The sequence below is a fragment of the Nicotiana tomentosiformis genome, chromosome 12 (genome assembly GCF_000390325.3).
Source record: "Nicotiana tomentosiformis chromosome 12, ASM39032v3, whole genome shotgun sequence".
Lineage (NCBI taxonomy): Eukaryota > Viridiplantae > Streptophyta > Magnoliopsida > Solanales > Solanaceae > Nicotiana > Nicotiana tomentosiformis.
The window spans coordinates 129,760,800-129,783,024 of NC_090823.1; the positions used below are offsets into that span (position 1 = coordinate 129,760,800).

Genomic DNA, 22,225 nt, shown 5'->3' on the forward strand with positions numbered 1-22,225 from the left:
ATGACCTTCTTCGCCTTCGAGAAGGTCCCCTCGCGAACGCGAAGAGTAAACTAGTGAGGCTGAAAATCTCTTCTTCGTGAACGCGAAGGCCTGGTCGCGAACGTGAAGTGATGGGGGATTTACCCTTCGCGAACGCAACCGTCTCATCGCGAACGCGAAGCACTTAGGGACGTGGGGAGGGTTGGTCGTTCCTTCATCGCGAATACGAGCAATGTCTCGCGAACGCGAAGGTCAGGGGATAGCCTACGCGAATGCGAACACGGTCTCGTGAACGCGAAGGCTTGGCAGCCAATGCTCTTCGCGAACGCGACAGTGGCATCGCGAACGCGATGCACACTGTCGCCCAGCACTTAAAACAGAATCAAAACGGGAATTGGCCATTTACTTCATTTTCTCAAAAACCAAACGGACAAGAGGCGATTTTCAAGAGTTGTTTTCTTCCCCAAAGTATTGGTAAGTGATTCTAAACCATTGTTTTTCAATTACCCATTACATTTTAAGAATTATCAACCTAAAATCTAGAGTTTTCATGGTAGAATTAGGGGTTAGGGTAGAAACTAGGGATTTCAAAAATTTGGGGATTTAGACCTCAATTTGAGATCGGATTCCAAAACCAATTATATATTCGGGCTCGGGGGTGAATGGGTAAATGAATTTTGGTACGAACCTCGGGTTTTGACCAAGCGGGCCTGGGGTCGATATTTTGACTTTTTGGAGGAAAATTTGAAAAAATTAATTTATGCAATATAATTGATTTCTTTAGCAATATTTGATATTATTGAGTCATTTTTGAATAGATACGAGTGGTTTGGAGGTGAATTCTAGAGGAAAAGTTGTGATTGAGAAGTAAGTGGCCTTCGGAGCAAGGTAAGTGTTGTGTCTAACCCTGACTTGAGGGAATTAGGAACCTTAGACTATTTACTATGTGAAATTCATATGAGCGGCGTATATGTGAGGTGATGAGTACTTATGCGCCACCAATTTACCTGTTTTCCATGTTTCTTCCGTTTTTCTTATACTGCCTCTTTCCTATGCCTAATTGCTATGTGTTTATACTAGTGTTGTTAAATTGATCATTCTTATCATGTTTATGGATTTTCTGGTGATAATTGAGAATTTATTTCAAAGTTGAGATTGATATTGTAGAACCAAATGTTGAAGTAAGGTTTGTACTTATTATTCTATCTCCCTGTTATTATTTATGCATTGCATTATGGTAAGGGAGAGTGTTAATGCACTAAGGGTGATGCCGTGCCATATTGTGAGTGTTAATGCACGAAGGGTGATGCCGTACCAAATTGTGAGTGTTAATGCACGAAAGGTGATGTCGTGACATGATATGAGAGTAATGCACGAAGGGTGATGTCGTGCCGTTTCTATTGATTTATGGTGAGATTGAGAATAAAAGCACGAAGGGTGATGCCGTGCCGTTTCTATTGATTTACGGTGAGATTGAAAGTAAAAGCACGAAGGGTGATGTCGTGCATTTTTCCTTTACTGTATTCATTGTTTCTGTTGATTCATAGTGTATTGGTTGTTATCATTCTGTTGTAGTTCCTTATCTCGTATTTCCCCCAGCATGTTTCCCCCTCCCGATAATTCTTGTCTAGCTCTTCATTACTGTTATTTGTATATACACTGTTAAATTATACTGGTTGATTTGTAGGTGTCTTGCGGCTTGTCTAGCAAGTGAAATGTTAGGCGCTATCACGGTCCCGACAGTGAAAATTTCGGGTCGTGACAGTATCCGTGTTTTAAAAAACGTGGACGTACGCCCCGAGACACCGGGCGTTAGTCCCATGGGTATTTAATTTTTAATATTTTATAAAATAATATAATTACAATAAATATTTATAAATAGGTAAAATTACATAAAAATTGAAGGAAACTATAAATATGTGAAATATATATAGATGTGCTCCATCCCCGCAAAAAACTAGTCAAAAAAATCCATTATACGCTACTTACAAGCACAAGTTACTAGAGTTGAAAAGAATAAAATTTTCAAAAAAGATGACTAACCTGCAATTTGAACTTTGAACTTGTTACTATTGAATAGAGATCTCTTTGTATTTTAAAAAAATTGATTATTCGTAACGGACTAGCGGACAAGATAAAAAATTAAAAAAATCATAAATTAGGGCTTCTAGCAATAAAAAAAAAAGTTCTTGACTTTTAAATTTAATGTTTCAGTTCCTTTTTAAGACTTTTGAGTAATTACAAGCTGACTTTTGAGAATTTAGGTATTATATTAAGGACTTATTCAACAAATATTGTTTTAATTTGAAAAAGTATCTGGAGCCTACGCTTCACTATAAAAACGCGTCTTAACGCCCGGATGTACGTCCCGAATTGTTGGGCATACGTCTCTTGAGATGTTTGCCCACCACCATCGCCTCGGGGCATTTTTGGTGTACCTTGCCCTAGGGCTCGCCCGAAAATGTCTTTTAAAACATTGGTCGGTATAAATAGATTATACACTAATTATATAAGATTATACACATATTATATATTAATTATACATACATATATATATATATATATATATATATATATATATATATATATATAACACTCCTCTCAAATTAAGAGGATTTATAATGTTTTTACACTTCCCCTCCAGGGATATTCGAACCCAGGACCTAATGATCGTGGGTGAAGGTGCTTTTACCAACGAGAGCAAGCCTCACTTGTCGTGAGGGATTATTTAGGTTAAGTCTTTAAGTATTTTATTTTATTTATTATCAAAAGAGGCGCGTGGCGTGCGAGTTGGATATAGAGCGTGAAAGAGTTTTCAACATTTAGAAGTTTTTTCTTTCCACGTAGACATTATAGGAGGAATCCGATGTTTCACTGTTTGAAGAATTAAATCTCGAGCAATACAACTCGTATGATATCACGAGTTAAAGGCGATAATTAGCGAGGTGCCCTTAAAGTTAGGGGGATGAAAATATCATAATTTCTATATTTTTCAATCTAATTATTAGGGTCACAACTCATAAATAATTTTTTCGTCTTGAGCTATTTCTGTTTGTTATGTTTATATTTTTTCTTATTTTATCAATTTTAAATGTGGAGTACAATTATAAACATTAAAGTTAAAGATTCGTGGGGTGTGAACCTCAACCTTAAGAGGTCAGAAGTTTTGCTTCGCAAAGGCATACGCAGAATTTTTAGTAAACGATGTTAAAAATAAAAAAAATAAAAAAAAGAATAAATTACTATAATAAAAATCGGTGTCAGTTTTAATATTATGCTCAATATTTTTATTTTATATACTATATATATATATATATATATATATATATATATATAATTAATAAAAATTTCGATGAAGCGGTAATAAAAATTTCGACGAAGCGGTGTCACATGATACCGCTTGTCTCATAGTGTGTCCGCCCCTGTTGCTTCGTAACTTCATCTTTTATGGGTCGTTTGATAAGGTGTATTAGTAATGCTGAAACTAATAATGATAGAATTTATTATGTTAGGATTATTTCTTATCAATTGTTTGGTTTGGTATACTAAAAATAATATGCATGATATAATTTTTTTTTTAAATTATTTGTTTAAAGAAATACCTTTCATATTCTTTAATGTATTTAAAAAAGGTTTTGAAAGAGCAATTTTACCTTATACATGCTTATTCATGTATTAAAAATTATGGTATTTCTAATGCTATGTTTTGCTATGTATAAGAATAGACTGCATATGATGTATAACTAATACAAATTTTAGTTATACATAGATTGAAAAATATTATCAAATAAGGGACTAATAATACCAAAACTTATATATATATATACAGAGGCGAACCTACACCAGTCCTTGAGGGGTCACGTGAACCCGTTAACATTGACAAAAACCCTGTATATATATTTTATGTATAGCTGTATATACTTTGGAGACCCCTTAAATATTTTTCTTGGCCCCCTCATTAACGAAATTATGCCTGGAGCAATGGTCCGCCTCTAAGCATAAGCTCTGCTTCTTGTCATACGATGCGGGTTCGAAACCCGCCTTTTACTTCTTCTTTTTAAAAGTTTCTTTTACTTCTTATAACTGGAATTATATACTAGTACAATAGTACTATTTATTAGTCACTAGTCAACAGTTCACTAATTTATAATTTTTTATTTTACCTTTTCTCAATTCAATTATATTTTAAATTTTTAATAGTTATAGATAATAGTCAATATCCTAATCAAAAGCCCCAAATATCAATTCCCTAAAGACTAAACCCTTCTCCAGTTCTTCACTTCTTCGGTTCTTCCTCAATCAAAAATCAAAGCTCGCCTCCCGTTAACTCATCTCTCAGGCAGTTACTTCTCACTTCAAAATGGAGAACCCTTCTTCCTCAATCTCAATTCCTCTCATTACTTTGAAAAAATAGCAGGCATCAAATCTCTGATTAGTGCTTCTCTTACTTTGAAACTTATTTTTTATTTATAAATTATAAGAGATTAAGAGCATGGAGAATTGGAGATGGATGTTAATTTACATCCAGTCCACCAACTTGACCTCTTTAAAGATATTAGAGTAAAACTGTAGAAAGCTTAAATATGGGCTCACAACAAATGACATCTGCTTTTGTTTAAATCATTATCTAAATAAATACAATACTAAAATCAAGTCAATAAACAACAGCCAAGATACAGAACTACAGAAGCTATAAACTTGATCAAACACTCGAGAACACACTCACATATTCATAAAGATATATATAGTGCAGAGTTATCATGTAATGAGCAGCAATTGGTTTAAAAATTTTGGTTCAAGAATCTCCAGTAAAGGTATTCTTGGTAAATGGTAATTAGGTAAACCCCAAATCTATTATTCAAATAATTTTGTTTAGGTTGAGCTTCTATTTTCTCTGGAATTTAGTGGTCTCTTAATTTTTTGCTATTTAACTTTAAGAATGGCTTCTCTTTCTATTTTTCAGACGCTCCAAATTATTTAAGAATGGTTGTTTAAGAATGACTGTCTCCATATTTTTTAATTTATGTTTAAGTTTCTGATTCTTGATATACAAAAAGAAGTCAATTAAGTATTTTGACACGCAATTTTAATTATACTGTGCTAGCAACCAACACTACATTTAAAGGTTAGTGAAAATATTAAGTATTAAAATATAATTAAATTATGCAATATAGCTAGAATTTACAAGTAAATGTTAGTGAAGATATCAAGTGGTACTTTTATAGAGTTGTAGTATTAGTATTCAATAAGTTGTATTTGTTTTATTCTTGATAAAAGGGGTGTATTGCTCTATTTATATTGTGTTTGTTTGTATTCTTGATAGACTCTTAAATTTATTGGATTCGTTTTTTGTAGGAAGTTCTTGTTCTTATGAATTGAGATGGACGTATTTTTGACGAAGTTTAATTCTTCTCAACTAATTTCTACTCATAGAAACAATTCCTCTTATCTTATAGAGGAGTTTAATGAGAAATTACTCAATCCCGATCCTGGAGAGAGAGTACCCATTGATAAATATAGTCCTAGAATACGGGATGAAGTAAGAAGATAATACATTCAAAATGGACCTTGTCAACCGGTTGGTCATAAGTTTCCTAAGACTTTATTCGGAAATAAAATACGTCAATTTAGTCCGGGTTGGTTTAAAGATTTGTGTTCTAGATGATTGGAGTATAGTGTGAAGAAAGATGCCGCATTTTATTTATGTTGTTATTTATTCAAAAATGATTATTTTCATGGAAGCACGGGTGACTCTTTCACAAAAACGGGCTTTAAGGCTTGGAATAAAGCTTCGGAAAGACTTGCTTTACATGTTGGTCAAGTAAATAGCCTCCACCACAAGTGTTTCAACAAGATGTTAGACTTATCACATCAATCCCAATCAATTCAAGTTGCTTTTGATAAGCAATCTGAGAAACAAAGAAATGAGCACCGAATTCGTTTAAATGCATCAATCGGTGTTGCAAGGTTCCTCTTGTACTTTGGATTGTCTTTTAGAGGTCACGATAAAAGTGATTCTTCAAAAAATAAAGGCCTTTTTCTAGGGCTTTTGGAATGGCTTGCAAAGAGGCTCCCTCAAGTGGATAGAGTCATATTGAAACATGCTCCAAAAAATGATATGATGACTTCGCCAAAAATTCAAAAGGACATTGTGGGTGCTTGTGCACAAGAAACCGTGAAAGTTATAATCAATGATTTAGATGGGGATTATTTCGGGATATTAGTTGATGAGTCCAAGGATATTTCACACCATGAACAAATGGCCCTCGCTTTGCGGTATGTTGACAAAAAAGGCCAAGTAAACGAGCTATTTATTGGTCTTGTTCGTGTTGGTGATACCTCTGCAAAATCTTTGAAGGAAGCAATACTTTCTTTGCTTATGAAACACTCATTAAGTCCATCCAAAATACGCGGACAAGGGTATGATGGAGCTAGTAATATGCAAGGAAAAATGAATGGTCTTAAAGCTTTGATTTTGCAAGAAACTCCTTCGGCACATTGCATTCATTGTTTTGCTCATCAATTACAGTTGACGCTTGTAGCGGTTGCTAAAAAATATAAGGAGGTGAAAACTTTCTTTGCTATAGTTTCTAATGTCTTGAATGTGATTGGAGTATCCTTTAAACGTAGAGATAAACTTCGGGACCATCAAGCAGAATTATTAGAGCAGTTGCTAGAGAGTGGTGAAGTTCAAAGTGGGAAAGAATTAAATCAAGAACGAGGGCTTCAAAGGCCAGGTGACACTCGTTGGGGATCACATTGTAAAACATTAGATAACTTTGTTGTTTTTTTTTTGCATCTATTGTTCATGTGCTTGGGGTGATTGAATATGAAGGTTCCGAGGCTAATGATAGATTGCAAGCAGAAGTCTTTTTGAGTAAAATTAATTCATTTGAATTTGTGTTCATGCTTCACTTGATGTTGAAGGTATTATTGATGTCGAACGAGCTGAGTAAAGCTTTACAGAAGAAAGAGCAAGATATTGTCAATGCCATGATATTTCTTAACCTTACAAAGGATAGGTTGCAACAAATGAGAAATGAAGGATGGAAATCATTAATGGATGAAGTCTCTTTGTTTTGTGCTAAACATGACATTTTGGTGCCCAATATGGAAGAATTCTATATTCCTGGAAAGTCAAAGCGTAGGCCTTCTAGTGTTACTTATTCACATCACTTACGTATTGAGCATTTTTACACAGTGATTGATTTGCAACTTTAGGAGCTTAACAGTCATTTTGATGTTGTTAGTGGTAACTTGCTTCTTGGTATGGCTAGCTTGAATCCAGCTAATTCGTTTGCTAATTTTGATAAGGAAAGAATAATGACATTGGCCAAGTATTATCCAGATGAGTTTGGTGAATTGAAGCTTCGAGATCTTAGTCACCAACTTGACACTTTCATATTGCACATGAAACATGGTGACCCTAGATTCTCGGATTTGAAAGGAATTGGTGATTTGGCAAAAGCGTTGGTTGAAGCAAATCTTGTGGAGGCATATTCACTAATTTATTTACTTATAAAGTTGATTCTAATTTTACCTGTCACGACTGCAACGGTAGAAAGAGCATTCTCATCCATGAAGTACATCAAAGATGAATTGCGTAGTAGCATTGGTGATGCATTTTTAAATGATTGTTTAGTTTGTTTCTTTGAAAAAGAAGTATTTGCAAATGTAAGCAATGATGCTATTATTGACCGTTTTCAGAGTATGAGAACGCGTCGAGTTCAAGTATAAGTGGATGATGTACTTTTGTTATATTAGTATCAATTAAAGATATTCTATAATATTGAAGTTTGTATTTTGATTTAAGTTGTGCCTTCTTTAGTTCTCTTTTTGGGACAATAGTAGATTATCGTTTGTATGTCGCGAATTGCTATTAAGGCCACTAAGCTTGTTTTACATTTTAAAGTTTATTCCAGTTTAGTTCATGTGTGCGCAAGGATGTGCAATATTTTTTTTTTGGAATACTTATTTTAAAATTTGTGTTCGTAGGTCAATTTGGGAGTATGATGAAGTTGGAGCTTGTGTTCGCGAGTCAATTGGGGAGTATGATGAAATCAAAGCGTAAGCTCTTTTTACTTTATTGTAGTTTTTTGCTTAGTAAGTTTATATTATATAGTGGAATATGCTACTTATTTACTGGTCTATCCTAGAGTTTATATGTATTCTTTTACTAGCTAATAAAGTTTTGGGTAATATACTCTAATGATAATGGTGCCCCCGTCATACTCAAATTCTGGGTCCGCCTCTGTATATATATATATCTTTCATCTTATATTGTACATGTTTCAGATGTTCGGTTTTGGATATGCATGGTATTGAGTTTTTACATCGGTGGGTAATGCTTATTTGATATTCTTATATAGTTTTAGACAATATTCACGTAATAAGCTAACTTTTAGGATTAAATTAGACCCAATGCTTATTTGATATTCTTATATAGTTTTAGACAATATTCACGTAATAAGCTAACTTTTAGGATTAAATTAGACCCAAATTTTAATTCGATATCTATATTTTGTTATCCTCTTATTTTCTCCCTCTCTTTTTGGTCGCAGAGATTTTAATCCTTTATATAGCTTTCCGAATTGTTCAAAAACATCACTCAATTTTTGGGTTAGTTGCCAATTGACGTCAACAAGACAACTTACATGGAAAAGAAAGGTGAAGCTGAGATTGATTGATTGTGTCCATGCAAAAGGAGCTGCCAATGTAAAAATTTGTTGCTAGGATACCCTTTTTATTGAAAATGTATAAGGTTCACGGCTAATAAAACAAGAATTAACGACAGAAAAATCATCGCTAATCTTATTTAGCAATTAATTATTAATAAATTATTATAATTTTTTTTAACTATAAATAATTTAGCAACATATTAACGGTAAAGTTAATAGCTAAATTCATTTTTTTTTTCCCGGTGGAATTGGATACCAACTTTATTAACTTTGGCTGAAGTGCCTAACAAAACCGTTATGTGTCACACTCTATTATTCAAGTCATTTAAGTGCAACTACGTGATCGCATATAGTGATTAGTTATAATCTTTTCTTGTCCTTCACCAAGAAATTTAATTTGACGGTGTTGTCAGACATGTCAGTTACCTTTCACAAGTATAAATATTAGGTAACTTTATCCGGCAAAATTTAGCCGGACAAACAAAAATGACCTAATAGTACATTTTTTTTGCCTCGATAAATTTGTACGTGGGATATTATGATTGTCCTCTCAATTCATTAACCACTAGGCAAAACACCATTAAGTATCTATATATATCTATTTTCTAGTAAGATCTAATTCACTTTTATTCGTGTGTCTCGTTACAATCATTTCGGTCAACCCCTTTCCTGAACCATAGGTGAGGGATGACCCCAGTAGCAAAATAAATCAGTTCCTCATTTGAGAAAGTAAATAGAATAGTATCGGGCTTACAACAGTCTGACTTTTGAACGACTAAGTCGGTATTTTAATACCACCAAGAATAGGAAAAAAAATCTAAGGAATCAAAAAAGTAAAAAATTACATCTGTGTCCAACGGATTATACCTAGTAAAAAAGGTTTTTTTATTTTAGTTCGACATGTCGTTACATATGAAATAATGGACAGTATAAATACAGTAACCATTTTGCCATGCTAGATCCAGTGCATGAAAGGGATAATATACAAATTCGAATTGTCGATTATATCCTTTATAAAAATAGCCTAGATGGAGTGTTCTCTTTTGATGCATAGTCGTACTCAAATAGGTTAGTGAACTACTTCTTCTGCTTTCAAATAAGGGTAATTCTAAAGAGAGAGTTGAGCGGAACCAAGATAAGAAATACCAATCCATCTCTTCGGGATGGCCCTGTTGGTTTGGAGGGCGGTCATCCATACAGATGATCTGGGATCAATCCTCCTTCAATGCCTTCTAGGTCGAGCCTATCGCATAGGGCTTGCCTAGTGCGATTTATATCCCATATTTGCAGACTATTACACAGTGAGGAATGTAATAGTCCTATTTCTCTCTTCTTTCTCGATATTTTTTATACAATATTTTTTAAATATTGGAACCAAACCAAACCAAACCAATTAAGTCAGTTTTTATCGTTTCGGTTTTTGTCAGCTTTTTTGATTTTTTTAAAGATGAGACATACACTACTAAGCACATATGCCAACGATTACATTTTTAACATAACACTATCAAACCAATTGCTCTTTGAGAAATCTATCGGTTACCAAGATATATTGATGATAATTGAATCAAATAATGATGAATAATTTAAGGACTCAATTAAAAATACTTTTTTTTTAACATGAAATAGATTCTCCTACTTAGCAAAAGAAAACTACTACTAGAATATAAAGACAAAGAACTAGATTATTATAATAGCAAAAGATTAGACTAAAAGTGCAAACGACTAACATGCACCATACATTTTTCGGAACTTTGTATAAAAACATACATATATAAGTGAAGAATAAATTATAAATAGCTACTTTTATGATCGGTTTGGTTTGATTTTTTCAATTATTTTTTTATTAAAACTAAAACCAAACCAAATTTATTCATATTTTAAAATTCAAAATCAAATTAAACAAAAAAAAGTATCGATTTTTCGATTTTTATGAACACCTCTGACTACAATATACATAAACATAAAGTCGTATCTAAACTAAATTAAAGGGAAGGGTGGTACTCTAGGAGAGTTGATATCTATCTACTCATTAATTTTATACTAAATGAGCAGTTATTATATACTATCATGCATAAAAAAAGAAAAAGAAAAATTAAGAACAAATAAATTCCTTATAAAATAAAATATAAAAGAAAGAAAAAAAGAGAGAGGTGATAAACTAAAAAGAAAGAAACATATCATGAGATAATCAAAAGTACATAGCCAAAGTCCCCACCCTCCCTCACTTGTCATTTTTCTTCTTCTTCTTCCCCTTTCCTTACTCCAAACAGAGTATTCCTATATATATCAGTATATATATATATATAATACTCTCTCTCTCTCTCTTCAACCAACAACTGCAAAACCTCCTTCTTCCTCTAACCAACAACTGATTTTTTTTTTGTACTTTCTCTCTCTTCCCATCTCTTCTCTCTCTCTCTGAAGCTAGTAGCTCCATGAGAAGAGCTTAGCAGAGTTTAGGGGAGAAGAAGATTTTTCATACGGAAAAAGAAAGGGGGACCAGAAAGAGAAATGGGAAAGTACATGAGGAAGTCAAAAACTACAGGCGAAGTTGCTCTTTTAGAGGTGAGTCACACACAGTCATCACCTCTTGGTGTCCGTACAAGAGCTAAAACACTAGCTCTTCAACGCCTGCAGAAATCGAACTCAAACGGAAACGGAAGCGGCGGTGATGGTGGTGGTGGTGGTGGTGGGTCCTACCTTCAGCTGCGGAGCCGAAGGTTAGAGAAACCAAACCATGAAGGGAAAAGACAGAAATACCCTTTGAAAGATCCTAATTTACCAAACCCTGTAAAGAATAATCAGAGTTCGAGGACGAGTTCTACTAGGCTGAGGAAAGGGCATTCTTGGAATTCTGGGTCTGTAGAGGAGCGTTTGGGTGAAGAGAAAAAGGAGGAAATTAATTTACAGGAAATCCAGAATGAAATTAAGCATAATAGTTGCGGTGAAGGGGGAGTTGAAGCTTCATTTGGAGAGAATTTGTTGGAATTTGAAGGTAGAGAGAGGTGGGTTTTCCTTTTCTTTTCTTTTTTTATAATTTTTTCCATTTGCTTAAATTTAACCAGTATGCATGTCACTATTTTTCTCTTTTTTGTGAAATGATTAGAGGGTTCTAAATTTCTACCAAAAATCTTTCCTTTTTTTGAAAATTCCCGTCCTCCTTTATATATTTTTGGTTTAAAAAAAGAATTTGTTTTTGTTTGTCTCAGTTTTTAACATTAGCTGAGTATCTTGTTTATCCTCTGTTCATAGCTGAGTACTAAAAATCTTCACTTTTTTGAAAATTGACCCCCTTATGTTTCTTTTTTGGGTTGTGGGTTGGAGGTTTAAATTTTTGTCTTTTTTTAGTTATTTCTTTTTTAATTATGAAAGAAATTAGCTGAATTTGTTAGGATTAGCTGAGTATCCTGTTTATGCTCTGTTCATAGGTTAATTAGAGAATCCAATTTTTTAAGAATTGAAAGCTTTTGGTTAATTTTCTAGTCTGGATTTTTCGTAATTGAGTTTCAATAGAAGGGTATTTTCCTTCTTGAAAAATTACATTATTTTATTACTGCCTGTTTTTTTGGTTCTTTCTCTTGTGCTTTAGTATTAATAGAGTGTTGGTTTTTGCTTCTTCTTGTTTTTTTCCTTGCATTGTTTTAATTTTAATCAAAAAGTAGTTTCCTTTTTATCCTTTTTTTCTTTGTAATGAATGCTTACCGGTAAAAAGTGGAAAATGCACAAGATGAAAATTGTCTTCTAGCCGTATTGGTTCACAGGGAATTTTTAGAAGTGAAGTCACTTTCCACAGCTTTCTTCCTTTCATTTTCCTTTTTTTTTTCTTTTTGGTTATTGAGAGTCTGACTTGTTTCATGCTGTTAAGAATTTGCTTATGTTCTGCATTTGGTTTCAATATCACCATATATTAATCCTATCATGAAAATTGCCTCTTTTGTGTGTGTGTGTATGTGTGTGTGTCTCTGTGTTCTTTTAAATGGAGTAAAATCATCTTTTAAATGGAGTAAAATCACCCCATTCCCTGATTTCCTGTGATGCTAGAATTTTCCTCTCTTTTTTTTTTGTTCCGTGTCATAATCGCCTCTTCATGCGTAGAAATTTTTTTTGTGTGTGTGTCTCTGTGTTCTTTTAAATGGAGTAAAATCATCTTTTAAATGGAGTAAAATCACCCCATTCCCTGATTTCCTGAAATGCTAGAATTTTCCTCTCTTTTTTTTCTTGTTCCGTGTCATAATCGCCTCTTCATGCGTAGAAATTGTGTGTGTGTGTGTCTGTGTTCTTTTAAATGGAGTAAAATCATCTTTTAAATGGAGTAAAATCACCCCATTCCCTGATTTCCTGAAATGCTAGAATTTTCCTCTCTTTTTTTTCTTGTTCCGTGTCATAATCACCTCTTCATGCGTAGAAATTGAATAGAAGAATGAAATATCTGTATTATCTTCTTGATGTGTCTGGTGACATCTTACATGTGAGAGCAAGAATTGGTGGTTTTATCAAAATTTGCAAAAAAGTTTCCTGGTTTGGTTACTGCTATTTCTCATCCAAAATCCGCTTTAACTATCAAACATTCGATAAATTGCTCATTATACCATCTTCCTTTGCACCATTCATGATCATAACACCCTCAACATGACGGTGCTGATGAATTTTGTTCTGCAGTAAGACTGAATTATTAGTCGAGTTTCTATCGGAAACAGCCTCTCTGCCCTCCAGGGTAGGGTTAAGGCTGCGTACATCTTACCCTCCCAAGACCCCACTCGTGGGAATCCACTGGGTTTGTTGTTGTTGTTGTAAGAATGAATTATCGAACTACAAATGGCATTTGATGTGACATAGTGAGTATGATATAAGGTACTTAGATGAACTCAGTTCCTGATTGTTCTACCTACCAAAGAGAAATACCTATCAAAATGACAAATAGCTGCACTACTACTACATGTTTACAGTGGCATTGTACATCTTATGGTCCTTGAAAATTCCTTGGTGAAAAAAGCTTATTGTCTGTACCTGCATGGTGCATGCATATTGATACCATTTCTGCTTAAATTTTAAATAGTTGCAATCATTGTTGGGAACATTTACCATTGAAAATGAATGTAGGATACCCTATATGATTGGAGCATTGAATGGATAAGAGGAGGAAAAAAGGCAAGCCTTTTTTTCCTCTTTATTTGTGGAGGTGGTGAAGGAAAGAGGAACTTTTCTGACAGCCACTAATTGAATTATTTTTATTCATTTTATCTCTTTCTTTTATATTTATTTTTGGCTGCAATGAAAAGTGTGTTTCATATTATCTGTCTTTTACCTTTGGCTTGCAAAGCCTATCCCTGAGATTCAGGTTTAAATTTTGAACTAATAACTCTGATTAGTGCTACTAATAAGAGGTTTTACACTTTCTCTAATAGGACCACTAGGGAGAGCACACCTTGCAGTCTGATCCGGGACGCGGATAACATACAAACCCCTGGTTCCAGTACAAGACCTACCAATGCAACTGAAGATAACAGCAGAGTGCCAAATTCAACACGTCGACTTATCCCAACAGCTCGTGAAATGAATGACTTTTTTGGTGGTCCAGAAGAGCAGCAGCAGAGACAGTTCATTGAGAAGTATGAATTTGCACGACTCGCATATTTTAAGTGCCGGTTCTCAATTGCACTGACATATACATCCCCTTCTTCAAATTGACCGTGTTTTTAAATGGTATGCAGGTACAACTTCGATCCAGTGAACGACAAGCCACTCCCTGGACGTTACGAATGGGAGAAAGTAGATCGTTAGATATGGACATTATGGTATCGACTTGTCCTGCATTTTCTTGTTTGATCTTAGGTCTAGATAAAAGGTAGGAAAAAGAGCAAGGATTTTTGGTCCTAATTGGTGATGGTGATATTTTGTTCCAGTCACCCCTGTAAAGAATTTAGGGCAGCATGTTCTAAACCTGTAGACTAATGATCTGTAACATAACAGAGTTTGTGAATTTACACAACAAACATAAGGAGATCCTTTGTCTAACAGAGAAGGGGTTGTGGTAGTCATAGTGTTGTAACTTGTACTAATTAGACTTAGACTTAGTCTTAGTAGTACAGGAGATAAGTCTACTAATCTTTGTTTCTATTATCATGTAATCCCCCCCCAAGAACAAACTTTCTTGTCAATATTATGAATAAATTGAGCTTTAAAGTTTACCTTCTTGATCACTGTCTTTTTCTCTATCTTGTTCTGAGAAAATGTATGGTTGGATTTTGTCTTGTTTCTCCATATATGAGACAATGTATCTTTCACTGTCTCAACTTGCTATTGTCCTGCCATTTTTCAGTAGCTTGTGAGAAAATGGTGGGGTTTCTCTTTGTTTGGTGGGCATGTGTTGGAAGATTCTTTTTCTTTGCCTGCTTATCATGTCTATCTGTTGAACTTTTTCTGTATTACTGGTACAGCAGTTCTATATGATTGATTTGCAAATTTTGTTCACAAACTGAAAATGCAAAAAAGGGAAAGACTTTATAAGAATTTGATGAAATTTTAATGCAGTGGTGGGCAGTGCTTGAAATAATGAAAGAAATGAGACAAGTCTGATGAACTGAATTGAATTGTGTTGTGTGGAGACTGAAGATTAGTTAGAGTTATACTGTTTATTTACCCCCTTCTTCCCTATAAGAAACAAAATATTCTCATTCTTGTCCTTTTCCACTATCCTATTACTCAAATAGGGACTAACAATGGATGCCATTTTGTTGTAACCTTGAACATAAAGAGGGAGAAAATTGGGAAATATTCTAGTAATTCTTGCAAATGGAACTAACCTGATGAAGGATAAGAAGTGAAGGGATATTTTGATGAAGTGAAATGTTGATAATAACGGTAAGGGGTCGTTTGGCATGATGGATAAACAAAAATAATTCTGAAATAAAAATTTATTATCGCCTTATCCCCTTGTTTGGTTACTACCTTATTCTTTATTTGGTAACTAATCCTGGAATAAGTTATCCCATGATTAAAAATTATCGGGATAACTTATATCTGGAAATAGTAATCCCAGGATAAAACATTAAAATTTGACAATTCCAAAATTAATACAACATACCAAACAGTCAATAAGATAATACCAGGATAACTGATCACAATATAACTAATCCAACATTAACTTGTATTCAAACCAAATGACGCTTAATAGTAAAGTTATACTGTTTTACTCATTAGAATATAATAAAATTATTATATTCTACTTACCATACTAGTAAAATCACCTTATTGAATAGATTTTATTGTTACAAATTTACAATGAATAGAGTGTATTGACTTTCATTTATATTTGATGCACTAATTGTGCCGAAAGAATTGACAAGACTAAAAGCAACAGACCTAGTAATCAAAGGACACAGAATGTGCTTTCTTCAGTAATCCCAAGAAAATAAGGTTAGAAAGTTAGGCAGCCTCTTGTCCCTTCACCATTGCTGAAAATAATCTTAAAAAGTAGAAGTGAGGTGAGTGAAAAAGCATATTCCTTTGGACAACAAATTGTCTAAAATATTTTATTAAAGTAAATTTGCAAAAGCATCTGAATGATGTATTGAGGAAAAAAGTGAGGATTGTAGTTGGTGGATTATAGTGGAGTTATGTTATTTCTTTAATGGCATCATCAATTATGTGAAATATTTCTTTAATAGCATAATCAATTATTATGTGAAACTGAGGATTTTTCAATTCCCAATAACCCTCTTTGCTAGATTACAAACATGGGAATATTACTTTAAAATCTTCCTCTTTATTCTTAAGTGGCCATTTGACTAGCTTTTTAACCAATGGTTCTTTCTTGTTTGAAAATATTGCCTCCCATAATAAGTTTGCTTTTCACTTCTTGGCACTTACCATTCCATTATATTTTAGGTCAATTATTCTTGCTACATATTGTCTCATATTTATCTCTAACTTTAACGAAACTCCAACGTGGACTAAAAATTTTTTGTGTCAAAATCAAGGAAAACAGTCCAAATTTATCTTTCTACCTTAGATTATGATTTGAAATATCCTCTATTATATTTCAGGTTGAAACTCTATTAAAGTTAAGAGTAATTTTGAGTCGATTTGTCAATGTCAACGATACAGTGACCCAAAGTTATATGTGGTTTTCTTTTTTAAATTTATTCATGTCCTTTGTGATCTTTAGAACAACCCTAGCTAGACTTAAATATGAGGCTAGAACCCACATAATTTAGGTGAAACATTTTCACTCTTTAAGAATTGTTTTTCACTCTTTAAGATTCTTCTCATTTTGGAAATATTTTGGTTGTTTTAATGGAAAGTGGAGACAAGTGTAGCCCACTTCTGCAATAGGTTTTGGAAGTTAACTGTAGAAGAGGGTAAGGGGATGAAGTCACAATGTGGAGATTTGTGCTCATCTGGCAATCATGAACAGTACTAAGGTCAGATATTGTCTTCCTCTGCACCCAAAAGAAACTATTTTTTTTTGTGCCGATATTATTAGGTTGCATAAAACATAACTATACCTGAGTGATCGCCTATAATAAAATAAGATGAACAATATTTTAAAACTAATTAAGTTACACAGACAATATATATATATATAAAAAACTCCCAAATGAACCTCTTTCATGATGTGAATTCTATTTAAAGAATATAATTTAGTGTCGCTTTTCATCTATGTTGTGAAGGTATATCGAAAATAATTTATCTATATTTTATTTTCACAGGAAAAAATAAAGTTTATGTATATACTATTCTCCTGAGATTTCACCTGCGGGATTACACCAAATTTGTTGTTAGTGTAATTCAATGTGTTGCTTTCTTGAAGTGTGTCATTGTAGCAACACATGGCAATATGTTGCACAAATTTCATGTGCCCTCTTACAAAGAGCTGCCATATTAGTTTGGATTGTGTTGTGCGGTGTGCACTGGTCATAAGCAATTAATGTTTGTTACCTGATTTGAAATGACAGCCTTCCAATTTTCCCTTTTCAATAGTTTTTTTAGAAAAGTTATTGCTCCTCAAATAGAGTTCAGAACCCATTTGTGGTTTTGACAAAAAAAAAAAAGAAATGCGTGTAAAAAAAAAAAAAGAGTTACCTAATTATATATAACGATTTTTTAAAAAGCGCTATACCTTAACGGATGTTAAGGTATAACGCTCTTTAAAAGAGCGTTATACATGTATAACGCCCTTATAAACCACGTTAACAGCCCATGCATAGCGCGGTATATAAAAACGTTATATGTATAGCGCTATTATATACCGCGCTATACATAGATAAAAACAGTCCCCTCCCTTCTTCCCCACGATTAAAACCAGTCCCCTTCCCCCATTTTTTTAAAAATCAGAAGCGCTCCCCCCTCCCCCAACCACAAAAAAAAATTTCTCCAAAAAAAATCTGAGTGGACCTCACCCGTCACACAAAACAACAAGATTGTAGGTCCCACATCCTAGCCAAGCCTTCTATTGTTGTGGTTTGCTTGTTTCGGACTCAAATTTTCAATTTATCAACTTTCCGAAAAACATAAATCGAGGTATTCCGATTTAGTTTATGTCGAAACTCGTATAAATAATGCATATTAGTTGTTTTGAATGTGTTTCCATGTTATTTTGTATTTTTTTTGCGATTAAACTAGTATGTTATTTTTATCCGAACTAAGATATTAGTGTTCTAAAAAAATATGTAAAAATTGAGAAATCATTATTATTTGTTAATAAAAATATTTAATAAATTTCTTTTACTGTTTTATATGTATTTTCGTGAATGTTTTGTGATTAAATTTATTGTTATTTTTATCTAGTTTAGATTATTTATTTGTTTAAAGACTAGTAATATAGTGCCCTTTTAGCGTAGTAAAATGTAGAGCCTTTTGGCGTAGTATCCTTGTAGTTTAAGTATCTCTTATATTGATAGATCAAACACAAACTCTGTCCAATTTACAAAAATTAATTATTTAATTTACAAAACAAACATATAAAATGAGAAAAAATCCAAAACCATACATTATTTTTGGCTTTAGACTCAAAGTCATACATATTCTTTCACATGGAGCACTAATACTCCATTTACTTTAACAAAGTAGTTTTAGTCATAAATTGAGAAAAAGTCCAAAATCATACATTATTTTTGACTTTAGACTCAAAGTCATACATATTCTTCCACATGGAGCACTAATAGTCCATTTACTTTAACAAAGTGGTGCACTTTTAGTCATAACACTAAACACATTTTAATTTTTAACAAAAATATAAGATCTGACAAAATATTTGTTCCATTTATTTTCTTGTTTACCGAAAGAAATAAAGATAACAGATTTATCTAGATAGCAAATAGTAAATATACATAGAATTTATTTACTATTTATTTACTATACGTAAAATATATATTTTACTAAGAAATATTAAACACCGTTAATTTTTATTTGCCATAATTTTTATCTATATAACCTCAAATGTTATCTAGATTTTTTATTATATACATAATATTTACTATACGTTGACATAAAATAAATATATATTTATTAATTTTTTTATTTTAAGGGGAGTCAATGTATAATAAATATATATAAAATAAAAATAAATTTTATGTATATAATAAAAAAATCTAGATAACATTTGAGGTTATCTAGATAACAATCATTGCAAATAAAAATTAACAGTGTTTAACATTTCTTAGTAAATATATATTTTACGTATAGTAAATAAATAGTAAATAGATAAATAGTAAGTAAATTTTATGTATATTTATTATTTACTATCTAGATAAATCTGTCATCTTTCTTTCTTTCGGTAAACAAGAAAATAAATGTAACATATATTTTGTCAGATCTTAGATTTCTGTTAAAAATTAAAATGTATTTAGTGTTATGACTAAAAGTGCGTCACTTTGTTAAAGTAAATGGACTATTAGTGCTCCATGTAGAAGAATATGTATGACTTTAAGTCTAAAGCCAAAGATAATATATGGTTTTGAGCTTTTTCTCATTGTTATGACTAAAAGTGCATCACTTTGTTAAAGTAAATGGACTATTAGTGCTCCATGTGAAAGAATATGTATGACTTTGAGTCTAAACCCAAAGATAATGTATGATTTTGGGCTTTTTCTCCATATAAAATTATAAAACTAACATGTAAAATATTAAAATTGACACACATAAGAATTCTGGATAGCTTGGTACTACTGAACCTCAAATATCAAGCCTTGAACCCATAGATATATACTCTGTCCAATTAAATATTGTATAATTATAAAAATTAATTATTTAATTTACAAAACAAACATATAAAATTATGAAACTAACATGTAAAATAATAAAACTAACACATAAAAGAATTCACAATAGCTTGGTGCAACTTGGCCTCAAATATCGAGCCTAGAACCCATATGTGAATACTATGTCCAATTAAATATTGTATAATTATAAAAAGTAATTATTTAATTTATAAAACAAACAAATAAAATTATAAAACTAACATGTAAAATAATAAAACTAACACATACAAGAATTCATGATAGCTTGGTGCTACTGGGCCTCAAATATCGAGCCTGAAACCCATATGTGAATACTCTGTCCAATTAAATATTGTATAATTATAAAAATTAATTATTTAATTTACAAAACAAACATATAAAATTATGAAACTAACATGTAAAATAATAAAACTAACACATACAAGAATTCAGGATAGCTTAGTGCTACTGGGCCTCAAATATCGAGCCTGAAACCCATATGTGAATACTTTGTCCAATTAAATATTGTATAATTATAAAAAATAATTATTTAATTTACAAAACAAACATACAAAATTATGAAACTAACATGTAAAATAATAAAACTGACACATACAAGAATTCATGATAGCTTGGTACTACTGGGCATCAAATATCGAGCCTGAAACCCATATATTAATACTCTGTCCAATTAAATATTGTATAATTATAAAAAATAATTATTTAATTTACAGAACAAACATACAAAATTATGAAACTAACATGTAAAATAATAAAATTGACACATACAAGAATTCAGGATAGCTTGGTGCTACTGGGCCTCAAATATCAAGCATGGAACCCATAAATATATACTTTGTCCAATTAAATATTGTATAACTATAAAAATTAATTATTTAATTTACAGAACAAACATACAATTAATGTTCTTTAATTTACAGTAGACAACATGGACGTGCCGCCTATACATCCCGGACCTTTTTGCGATGAGCTATTAGTGTTACATGGCGATCATAGGTTCGCCCACGTATGGGAGGGAGAATTACTGGCCCAGACTCTTCGCGCCAGGAGAGTGGATGACATATGGGATTTTATGAAGGACAGATATCTCCATCCCTGTATAGTCCAGCGCATGCGGGTTACGGGCTTCTACAGGATTTTGAAGATCGGGCGGCTGCAGCTCGACTGGTCTTTGGTCACGGCCCTGATAGAGCGGTGGCGACCGGAGACGCACACATTCCACCTGCCCATTGGCGAGTCCACCATCACGCTGCTAGGACGTGGAGGTTTTATCTGGGCTGCCCGTTGATGGACTGCCCGTTGCACTTCCTTAGGCCATGAGAGAGATGACGCGTGGGCAGTATTTGGACATGCTGCAGCAGCTCACTGGTTTCAGGCCACAGGATGAGACTGCACACTCAGGGGCCAGTCGCATGAGTTTGACAGCTATTCGACATCATTTGGAGATATTGCACCCCGACATCACTGGTGAGACAAATGATATACATATTCACCGGTATACGAGGTTGCTGCTGCTCCTTATATTTGGAGGGGTCTTGTTCCCGAACACTTCGGGGAACCTAGTCAGCTTGAGATTTCTTCATCATCTTCAGCGGCTAGATGATTTACCCCAGTACAGCTGGGGTGCTGATGTTCTTACCTATTTGTACAAGCAGATGTTCCGGGCGAGCATGGGCACCCAACATGACGTATGTGGATTTTTGCCGTTGCTACAGGTGACAACGTATTTGAATACTCTATTCATTATAACATATCTAGTAAAAATTTATCTTAAATTTTACGTCAACTTTGTATGTTAGGTTTGGGCCTAGGAGCGATTCCTGCAGTTGCAACCACCTCTACCACCATTACCTCTGGATGTACCACCTCCGTTTCTCCCTCTAGCTAGGAGGTGGGTTCTCCGACGGGGATACGTACATATCTACGAGGCTCAGCATAATCTCCCCCTTTGCAGGGATTTGTTGGATATGCTGGAGGGCGTATAGGTAAATGTATACCTAAGTTTACTTGGTATAGCTTCATGTGTTGCGCATACTCACGTTTTCTGTTGTTATTTAATAGTTCATCTGGACGCCATACAGCGACGACTTGATAAGTGGCCTGCCCGATTATTGCTCAGCCGGCTGACTGATTTGGAGCACTTCCGTCCCGCTGATGTGCCTCGATATTGTGGAGCATCATGCCACGGAGCGGGTACTTCGCCAGTTTGGCCGTCCGCAGCTTGTACCGAGAGGGCCCACATGGGAGCCCACACATTATCAGCGGGATGATCGTTCCAGGGTGGACGACGCATATGTGGCATGGCTAGAGGCACAGGTCGATACTTGG

The 22,225-nt window shown here is 33.5% G+C and overlaps 3 protein-coding genes across 3 annotated transcripts; all 3 read left to right on the forward strand.

The window, feature by feature from the left end:
* The first annotated feature begins 5,833 nt into the window (after positions 1–5,833).
* LOC138903393 (uncharacterized) lies at positions 5,834–7,716 on the forward strand. Its single transcript, XM_070191365.1, has 3 exons — positions 5,834–6,716; positions 6,815–7,137; positions 7,201–7,716. The coding sequence occupies exons 1-3, from the start codon at positions 5,834–5,836 to the stop codon at positions 7,714–7,716; spliced, it is 1,722 nt and encodes a 573-aa protein (XP_070047466.1).
* A 3,132-nt stretch (positions 7,717–10,848) lies between these two features.
* Positions 10,849–14,845, forward strand: LOC104117527 (cyclin-dependent kinase inhibitor 5-like). The gene is made up of 3 exons (XM_009628589.4): positions 10,849–11,662; positions 14,063–14,266; positions 14,369–14,845. The coding sequence occupies exons 1-3, from the start codon at positions 11,169–11,171 to the stop codon at positions 14,436–14,438; spliced, it is 768 nt and encodes a 255-aa protein (XP_009626884.1). The 5' UTR covers positions 10,849–11,168; the 3' UTR covers positions 14,439–14,845.
* Positions 14,846–21,222: 6,377 nt separating this feature from the next.
* Positions 21,223–22,024, forward strand: LOC138903394 (protein MAIN-LIKE 1-like). The gene is made up of 2 exons (XM_070191366.1): positions 21,223–21,612; positions 21,959–22,024. The coding sequence occupies exons 1-2, from the start codon at positions 21,223–21,225 to the stop codon at positions 22,022–22,024; spliced, it is 456 nt and encodes a 151-aa protein (XP_070047467.1).
* The last annotated feature ends 201 nt before the right edge of the window (positions 22,025–22,225 follow it).